The sequence below is a fragment of the Nerophis ophidion genome, linkage group LG02, assembly GCF_033978795.1.
Source record: "Nerophis ophidion isolate RoL-2023_Sa linkage group LG02, RoL_Noph_v1.0, whole genome shotgun sequence".
NCBI classification, from domain to species: domain Eukaryota; kingdom Metazoa; phylum Chordata; class Actinopteri; order Syngnathiformes; family Syngnathidae; genus Nerophis; species Nerophis ophidion.
This window is the reverse complement of record NC_084612.1, coordinates 69,086,725-69,097,071: the sequence shown is the minus strand read 5'-3', so window position 1 is coordinate 69,097,071 and position 10,347 is coordinate 69,086,725. Positions and strand designations below refer to the sequence as shown.

Here is a 10,347-nt window from a genome sequence, read left to right as displayed (position 1 = left end):
GATCCCTTCATTTGTGATTCCTTCCCACTAAATGTCCTCCCTCCCCACAGGAAAATGAAGATATTGAGAATAAAACCATCTTGTACAAACACGTGGGGGAAAAGAATAAGGATATAAAATTGGGCTCAGGCTTGGGTGGGAAATGGTAGAAATATACCGAAGGTGTTCTTTAGGTGTGTTCTGAATCGTTTTGTACCGCGCTGTAGCGTAAAGTAGTCCTCTTTTCCGAGGCAGTTGAGACATAAATACAAATATTTTCCTATTCCTCGTCTCGTAAACACATTTGAACTAAAATTGAGCGAATAAATCAATTACAAAAACAAATAAATATATACATATATTTATATTGCCTCCCTTTAAAATAATGATAATAAAAAAACAGTATTTTGAAGGATTACCTGGGCGGTTTTTGGTGTCAAAAGACCAACAAAAAAGGGCTTTGAGGCAGAGGAGGTGTGGACAAAAGTATTGGGACAGCTGAGGTAAGATTTTTGGGGGGCAAAAAGATTTTATATATATATATATATATATATATATATATATATATATATATATATATATATATATATATATATATTTATATATATATATATATATATATATATATATATATATATATATATATATATATATATGTATATATATATATATATATATGTATATGTATACATATGTGTATATGTGTGTGTGTATATATATATATATATATATATATATATATATATATATATATATATATATATATATATATTTATATATATATGTATATATGTATATATATATATATATATATATATATATATATATATATATATATATATATATATATATATATATATATATTAATATATATATATATATCCCATCGATCCATTTTCTACTGCTAGTGCTGTTCGGGGTTGCAGGGGGTCACTGGAGACTATCTCAGCTGCATTCGAGGTGAAGGCGGTGTACACCCTGGACAAGTCGCCACCTCATCGCAGGGCCATATATATATATAAATATATATATATATATATATATATATATATATATATATATAAATATATATATATATATATATATATATATATATATATAAATATATATATATATATATATATATACACATATATGTATAAATACATATATATTTATATATACATATGTATATATATATCTACATGTAAACATACAGTATGTTTATATATATATACATATATATATATGTACATACCACACCTTTAATCATAGCCCGAGTCATTTTTTTTGTTCAATTTAATAGAGCGGTACCTCAACTTACAGGTTTTGTCATGTATATATACAGTCTGCCCACCCCTTGTTGGAGGCGTGATTGTCAGAATGAACCCTGTATGATCCGCCCAAAAACATCCACGGTCAGACATCGAAACAATCCCACACCTCAAACATTGAAATGAAGAAAGCGAGTCAAGAATAAAAAAAACAACTTTTCAAAAACATGTTAATCCGCACCACACAGAAGCAGGAGCCAATCTGAGGACATTTATCCATGAAAATATGAAGATGCTGCCGACGGTGTGCTCGACGTTTTTCAGTTCGTTCCGTCCTCATACTCTACAAAATAGACATTCCAACATTTCTCTTCTCACTGCGTATTTTTTCATTTATTCATCAAGGACACAGACAAACATGTCGCTTGCTGTCAACTCCGACCGCCGATCCGTCAATCAAACACGTCCGTGTGCAAAGTCAACAACAATATCAATCCTTATTGTTCAATGACGGAGAAGCCACTCCAAGTAGAAACCACATTAGTCCGCTATCTGTGGGTACATTTTCGGGCTGTGAGTCTTTGGGCAAAACACGATTCGATGGGGGTAACGATTGGATTTGGAATCGATTCAAACTCAATACTTTTTTTAATAACATTAGGTTTTAGTTCTCCTTCATAAAATAGATAAACAGCTCTACTTATAGCTGGGATCGGGCTGGAAAATAATGTCCGCTACAACCCGAGACGTCAAACGCCCGCGTCATCATACCGCGACGTTTTCAACACGACACTTGGCGGGAAATTTAAAATTGCAATTTATTAAACTAAAAAGGCCTTATTGGCATGTGTTGCAATGTTAATATTTCATCATTGATATATAAACTGGTATTATAGTAGTGGGTTTCCAGTAGGCCTTTAATATCTCATAAAACTACAGAAGTGGTTTGTATTACACAATATTGTATTGCTTTTCATACAATATATTTTTTTTAATCCAACCTTTTGTGCACAATCTTCATCGAAAAATTGTGCTGTTTTTTTCGAGGACCATGGATTCATTTTATTTGAACGGGCGACGATGACGTCAGTTTTTGTAGTCCTGAGCTCAGTCATAGAACCAATCGAGCTTGTAAGTTGAGGTGCAGTGTGAGGATGTACTGTATGCAGCAGCTTGAGAAAAACCAAGAAAAGATTACAATATCCGTAGTTTCTACAGCGAGTGAGCAAATAAAAAACTAAAACATCGTATTTTAGGGAGTCAGGGAGGGCCCAACGGTTTTACTCTGATAAGGCTTGATGTTATAAATTAAAATCGGAATCTCAATGAAGAACAATGAATATTGTTTTGTTATGTAATGTTTTTTGTATTGGAATACACAAAGTAGGTCAGAGGTCACCTATGTTGGACCTGAGAAAGGGCCTTGTTCATGTCAAAGGTCTACTTCCAAACCAGGCTCATCCAAGCATGCCTTATGGGTGTCGAAGACCGGAAAAGGACCTTCCCAAAGGAGTTAAAGTACCACACGCATGAAGTGTGGTGAAATTACCCTCTGCATTTGACCCATCACCCCTTGATCCACCCCCTGGGAGGTGAGGGAAGCAGTGAGCAGCAGCGGTGGCCACGCTCAGGAGTCATTTTGCTGATTTAACCCCCAATTCCAACCCTTGGATACTGACTGCCAAGCAGGGAGACAACGGGTCCCATTTTTATAGTCTTTGGTATGACTCGGGTATGAAATCTTTATGAACCGATCCGGGTGTCTCCCAACACTTTTTGTCCGTGTCGTTGCTGTCTGGTCACCAGCCATCTGAAGCGAAATGGTAATAGTTTGGGAACTGACATCTCATCCTTAGCCGTCCCGGGAGGGAAAAAAAACGTCGGGAGGTGTTCTTTCCCGGACAGTTTTGAAAAAGAGGATGAAGAAGAGGAGGGTTGGAAGTCTCTGCGGAACCGACTCTGTGCTAGGAGACGTCCTCGTCCGGTTTCCCAGGGGCGTAGTAGCCCGCCAGCTGACGGAAGCGCGGCCCCCAGTCACTGAGGTATGAGAAATCCTGTTCGGAGGTGGTGGAGAGTGTGTGGATGGAGCTGAGCGAGAGGGCGGGCGAGCTGCTGCCTTCGAAGGCGTACGTCTGGAAGGAGTCATACGGCGGCACCGACAGGTCGGAGTCGGCCTGCTCCACCTTCTTCCGGATGTAGCCTTTGAAAAGGGAGAAGTCGGCCGCCACCAGTTCCGCCCGCGCCCCGCCCGCCAACCGGTTGGCTTGCATCCACTGCGGCAGCGAACGGATATCCGGGCCGGGGTCGGCGCCCTTGGCCTCGGGGAAGTCGTATAGGTTCCTGAGGGCGCTCATGTCGTACGCCTGGGTGTCCTGCTCGCCGCCGCCCTCGTCGTTGTACTTGATGACGTTGTCCCGCATGTCCTCCTCGTCCTCCGCCATCCGCTGGCCTTTCCTGTGGCGTTTCAGCGTCAGGATGAGTAAGACCAGGACTAATGGAAGAAGAAGAAAGAAGCAAATTAGGAACCATACCAAAGGGAAGGAAGGACATTGGATTTGGCCTCAAGTCCACAGCGAAGATTGAATCATCAACTCGTCTTTGTCAAACCTCGAGGGACTCTTGAAGAACTTGGCTTGTTCTGAACAGGCCCAAAAAATTGTCTAAGACAGGCCTGGGTGATTATTTTGACTTGGGGGCCACATTTAGAGGAAAAAAAATGTGTCTGGGAGCTGGTATATTTCTTTTAAGAACACTAATACAGTGGTTCTCAACCTTTTTTTCAGTGATGAACATTTTTTTTAATTCAAGTACCCTCTAACCCAGGGGTAGGGAACCTATGGCTCGCGAGCCAGATGTGGCTCTTTTGATGACCGCATCTGGCTCTTGGATAAATCTGAGCTGACATTGCTTAACACGATAAATAATGAATAATTAAGCTTGTGTTAAAAATAACGTTCAAAATATAAAACATTGTCATGCATTTTTATGTTCAAGAAGTCATTTATTATTGGTTAGGGTGGGGCTTGCCCTCCAGGGGGTTCTTCAGACCACCAAGCACTGACAATAAGTCTCTCAGTTGCTTTCCAGCAATTGTCTTTTTCTCTTTCGTTCTCGCTCGCGCTCTGGTTTCTAGCCCCATGGCCGTCTCTCCTCCTGGCTGCTGCTTATAACATAGCGACAGCTGATGAAGTAAAAAGGCCCAGGTGGGCCCTCTACGCACCTGTCACTGATTTCGAGGCCGGTACTGGCAACACCCCGCTTCACTGCAGGCCCGCAGGCCACGCCCCCTCCACAGTTAGCTTCAGAATAACAATGTTATTACAAAGAATAAGAGACCTCTCTAGAAATGTTGGTCTTTCTTAAAAATGCACGCGTTTTGTTGTGTTCAGTGTTAAAAAAAAATATTATATGGCTCTTACGGAAATACATCTTAAAATATTTGGCTTCTTGGCTCTCTCAGCCGAAAAGGTTCCCGACCCCTGCTCTAACCCAAGGGTGTCCAAACTTTATCCACTGAGGGCCACGCACTGAAAAATGAAAGCAAGCGTGGGCCATTTTGATATTTTTTTATTTTAAAAAAACAATACATGCATAAAAAATATACATTTCGGCCTCCACTCAGGCTTGATCCCAGGGACCCCAAAGGGTTTTGGTAATAAAAAATATTAAAAATGTGTCATTATTCAGTGTTATTATTTTTATTATTATTCAAGTTTTAAATCTTTAGATCAACATTAGGTCCATCCGTCAATATAATGATTTTAAAAATTTAAGTTGTATGCTCTTTTTGTCAGAAAAACAACTGTTTTTTTAATGGAAAAATCACAAAATATGCAATATTTTCACCCAAAATTTTTTTTAAGTGGAATATTTGAGATTATATAATAATTGGAGCATTAAAAAGGTCAATCACTCATAACACAATTGATTTTAATTAATTATTATTTTTTTGAGCAATGACACTTAAAAACAAATCACACTAAAATGATCAGGGATTCAAAAGGATACTACTCATTAAAGTGTTAAAAAATAAATTATAATTTTTTTTTACTGTTTACTTTTAACACAATAATCTTGAGATCAACTTCAGATCCATCCGTCATTTATAAGTTTTATTGTTGTTTAGGTTTTTGTTTGTTCATTTTAGGCCCTTCTTTAAAAAAAAAACAGCTCAGTTTTTTATATGGCAAACACAAAATATGCTACATTTTCCCCAAAAAATATCTCAAAGTGGAAAATTTAACGTGACGTAATTGGAGCTTTGAATAAGGTCAATAATTCAAAATGACATTGATTTTAATTCATTATTTTTTTTTTTAAAGAAAGAAACAGCCTGCATGGCAGCTTTGTGTTATTAGAGTAAACATTGCAACATTTTCTTGTCACTTTTTATGTTTTAAACATTTTTCAATCGTATTTTTAAAATGTGTCGTGGGGCCGTTAAAAAATTATCCGTGGGCCGCAAATCGCCCCCGGGCCGCACTTTGGACACCCCTGCCCTAACCAGAAAAAAGCATTTTTTGTTGAAAAAAAGAGATAAAGAAGTAAAATACAGAAAAATGTCATCAGTTTCTGAATTATTAACTTGTATAACAGTGCAAAATATTACTCATTTGTAGTGGTCTTTCTTGAACTATTTGGAAGAAAAGATATAAAAATAACTAAAAACTTGTTGAAAAATAAACAAGTGATTCAATTATAAATAAAGATTTCTACACATATGTGGAGAGGCGGAACCGACGGTCCGACAGAGAGGCAGGCCATGCTGGAGCCCGGCCCAAGATGGCGGCGGGGAAGCGGGGATGGCGAGTGAGCAGCGAGGCGGGGCGTACCGAGAGCTACGCTACAAACGAGATCAGATGTGTGGATCGCGCACCTGTACATGATTGATATATCTCCTCTTGCTGTATAAAAGGGGAGAAGGAGGAGAGAACGGGGCTGGTGATGGTGCAGAGCGAGAGCAACCCAAACAACGAAGGAACGAGAGGAAGAGACAACAACACTAGCAGCAGCGCGTGCAACCCGGAAGAGAGCGAAAGCGAGAGGCAGACGCAGACAACTCAGTATTCTTCTTCCTCCAAACACGACGAGTTGAGTTTATACCAAAATGGATACATGGATGATACAGCAGAAGATTGGGAGAATGAAACCAAAATAGAACGTTTTGGTATAAACTCAACTCGTTGTGTTTGGATGAAGAATAACACTGAGTTGCATCCCAAGAACACCATACCTACTGTGAAGCATGGGGGTGGAAACATCATGCTTTGGGGATGTTTTTCTGCTAAGGGGACAGGACGATTGATCCGTGTTAAGGAAAGAATGAATGGGGCCATGTATCGTGAGATTTTGAGCCAAAACCTCCTTCCATCAGTGAGAGCTTTGAATGGTTGACCAAATACTTATTTTACACCATAATTTACAAATAAATTATTTAAAATTCCTACAATGTGAATTTTTTTTTTCACATTCTGTCTCTCACAGTTGAAGTGTATCTATGATGAAAATTACAGACCTCTGTCATCATTTTAAGTGGGAGAACTTGCACAATCGGTGGCTGACTAAATACTTTTTTTGCCCCACTGTAAATGACCACTTGCCTTGAAAACTGCACCAGATTAATAGTAGTTCACAGCCTTTGCTACACAATGCAACGTGCATGTCGGACTTGAACCTGACTTTGATTTGACATCCCCGGGGGGCGAGAGAACGTTTTGTCAAATGTTTCATTTAAAATGCATGAGCATTGATTTTTGCACGGGGGGTCTGATCGCCTCATTCTGAAATATGATTTCGATGACTTAACCTTCGTCTTGTGTTAGGGTCGGCACCGACACGTTTTAGTTTTTAAATGCATAAAAACACCACATACATTTATTTTTTGCATCAAAGCTTTTCGACTTTGTCAGGAACCTCTTTGTCAACAAAATAAAACATTTTAATTTTTTTCACTAAATCATAAAATGCTCTGGTAGAAATTATGCCCTTGGTGTTGTTCGGGTCGGTTTCGACCCAGTTATAAAAATAAGATGATAAAGCAATGATAAGAGCCAAAACTGAACACACTGACAGCCAGCTGCTCTCCCAATCATGTGAGCTTTAGTGGATTCTCATTTTACCTTGTTATCCTGTACAAAAACAAACAAAAGACGGACACTAAAAGTGTCACTTTTTGCCACTCTGATTTTGTTTTTTTTATTAGTTTTGTAACTAGTAATCTATTTCTCTTGGTTTCATTTGCTTGATTGGTTGTTGTTTGTTTGATGTTGGATTTCTGTTGCTGAAAAAAATACTTTTTAGCCTTTTTCTTAAAGTAAATATATATGGGTCAAAATTGACCCGTAACACCGTAGATGTTACTATAGTTGAAATTCTTAAAATGAAAAAATAAATGAAACATTTATTTAAGAGATGTATTCTAATACCCCTTAGTAATAGTTAGGTAACACAACAACCTTTTTTTTTATTTATATGATTCTCTTGAGGTTCGTTTTACCATTTTTAAAAATTGAAATCGAGGGGTATACTGACAAAAAAAGGCCCAATGGCCCAAACCAAAAATATTAAAACCTATATTTTCAAGGATAAGGAAGCCTAACGAGGTAACCAAGAGATGAGAAACAAATTGGATGATAGATCATGGTTTTTAGTGTATTTTACAGCTGATTTAAGACATGGGTCAAAACCGACTCGTTAACATAAGAGATGGTAACAGAAAGCTAACACAGGAGGAAGGTTAAAAAAAGGGAAGACAATTTTATATCGATGCTCATCCAAAGCTTGAAGAAACTAACGATTCTGAGGACGCAGAGCCACTTAAAATGGGAACATAACTGCATGGAATGTACTGTATATGTACTGTAGAGGATGCACGCTTGGAGCAATTAAAGGATGCCGAGGGACGGAGGAGGATCATTAACCGCCCGGGTCTAAGTGCCTTCGGGAAACGCTGCCTGTTGCCCGAATCAAATACCTTACAGAGGAAAGGACTATAAATAACTGTGGAGTCGCTGGTGGCCGAGAGCGCATTGTTTGACGGCGATAAAGGGAAAAAAGCGGACACGTCTGTCATTAGATCAATGTCTGTGCACTCAAAATTTGCACGAAGGCATTATGAGGAAAAAATGTTGAAGGTGGCCCTGAAAGTTACAACCTTTCCATCACTTCATACTGTCATCTGCATTTAATCAACAAAAAAAACAAAAAAAATAAACAGTGCAATAGAGCTACAGTAGAGCCAACAGAGGGGCATACTCAAAGCAAAAATACAAAATAGTTAAGATAAAGGCCTACTTAAATGAGATTTTCTTATTTAAACGGGGATAGCAGGTCTATTCTATGTGTTATACTTGATTGCCATATTTTTGCTGAAAGGATTTAGTAGAGAACATCACAACTTTTGGTCGCTAATAAAAAGACCCTTTCCTGTAACGGAAGTAGCAGATGATATGCACGTGACGTCACGGGTTGTGGAGCTCATCACATCCACACATTGTTTACAATCATGGCCACCAGCAGCGAGAGCGATTCGGACCAAAAAAGCGACCATTTCCCCATTAATTTGAGCGAGGATAGAAGATTCCAGGAGGAGGAATATATATATATATATATATATATATATATATATATATATATATATATATATATATATATATATATATATATATGTATATATATATATATATATATATATATATATATATATATATATATACATACATACATATATATATATATATATATATATATATATATATATATATATATATATATAAATAGGCTTCACGGTGGGAGAGGGGTCAGTGCGTCTGCCTCACAATACGAAGGTCCTGCAATCCTGGGTTCAATTCACGGCTGAGGATCTTTCTGTGTGGAGTTTGCATGTTCTCCCCGTGAATGTGTGGGTTCCCTCCGGGTACTCCGGCTTCCTCCCACTTCCAAAGACATGCACCTGGGGATAGGTTGATTGGCAACACTAAATTGGCCCCTAGTGTGTGAATGTGAGTGCGAATGTTGTCCGTCTATCTGTGTTGGCCCTGCGATGAGGTGGCGACTTGTCCAGGGTGTACCCCGCCTTCCGCCCGATTGTAGCTGAGATAGGCGCCAGCTCCCCCCGCGACCCCGAAAAGGAATAAGCGGTAGTAAATGGATGGATGGGATGGATATATATATATATATATATATATATATATATATATAACTTCCCACGACACACCAGACAATATTTCGCGGCACAGTGATTGAAAAACATTGATGTAGACCACAAGGAAGTGTTTTCCATTCAGAAAAATAAATAAAAATAATGACCGACTTAATACGCCCTATAATCCGGTGTGCCTTATATATGAATATACACCTGACTAGAACTGCTCATCGGCAGTGCGCCTTATATTCCGGTGCGCCCTATGGTCCGGAAAACACTGTCTGGCTTGTGGCATAGCTCGGTTGGTAGAGCAGCCATGCCAGCAACTTGAGGGTTGCAGGTTCGATTCCCGCTTCCGACATCCTAGTCACTGCCGTTGTGTCCTTGGGCAAGACACTTTACCCACCTGCTCCCAGTGCCACCCACACTGGTTTACATATAACTTAGATATTGGGTTTCACTATGTAAAGCGCTTTGAGTCACTAGAGAAAAGCGCTATATAAATATAATTCCCTTCACAATTCACTTGGTATATATTGCAGCGCACACCTCCGTGCATACTAAGTTTTGAGCGTTGGTTTCAGCCCTAACGAAGGACATGTCAGGAGGCCGCATGTCGGGATGTTTCTTGTGCAAACAGCGGGATAACCTTGCCGATAACAGGCGCGGGTCGGCGCCCGTTAGCCGCACGGACGCGGTTGAAAAGCCATTTAACTTGGAGATTAGCACGCCCCTGGCAACATTAATACAACGGTTTTCACCTGTGTAGCAACCACATGTAGCTGTTCCCTCCACCCCCCCGCTCCCGTGTGTGCAGATGTTGCGATAAGCACTCCTGACAAGACGGTTAATTCGCCCCCAGGCTGCGCCGGGTTGGCCCTCGCTGGAAGTTCACGGCCAGCAGATGGGAGTTAATTGGAATGGATGCATGCAGATGCTGATGCAGCGTGGGTTCATTACGTCGGGCCGGTA

The 10,347-nt window shown here is 39.5% G+C and overlaps 1 protein-coding gene across 1 annotated transcript in view; it reads right to left on the bottom strand.

Moving 5' to 3' along the window:
- Positions 1-1,150: 1,150 nt before the first annotated feature.
- The window catches only part of LOC133544296 (cadherin-22-like), a 589,788-nt gene continuing 580,591 nt past the window's right edge, over positions 1,151-10,347 (bottom strand). Inside the window, exon 15 of the mRNA XM_061889489.1 lies at positions 1,151-3,723. Coding sequence (XP_061745473.1) covers positions 3,197-3,723 — 527 coding nt within the window. The 3' untranslated portion in view covers positions 1,151-3,196. The remainder of the gene's footprint in view (positions 3,724-10,347) is intronic.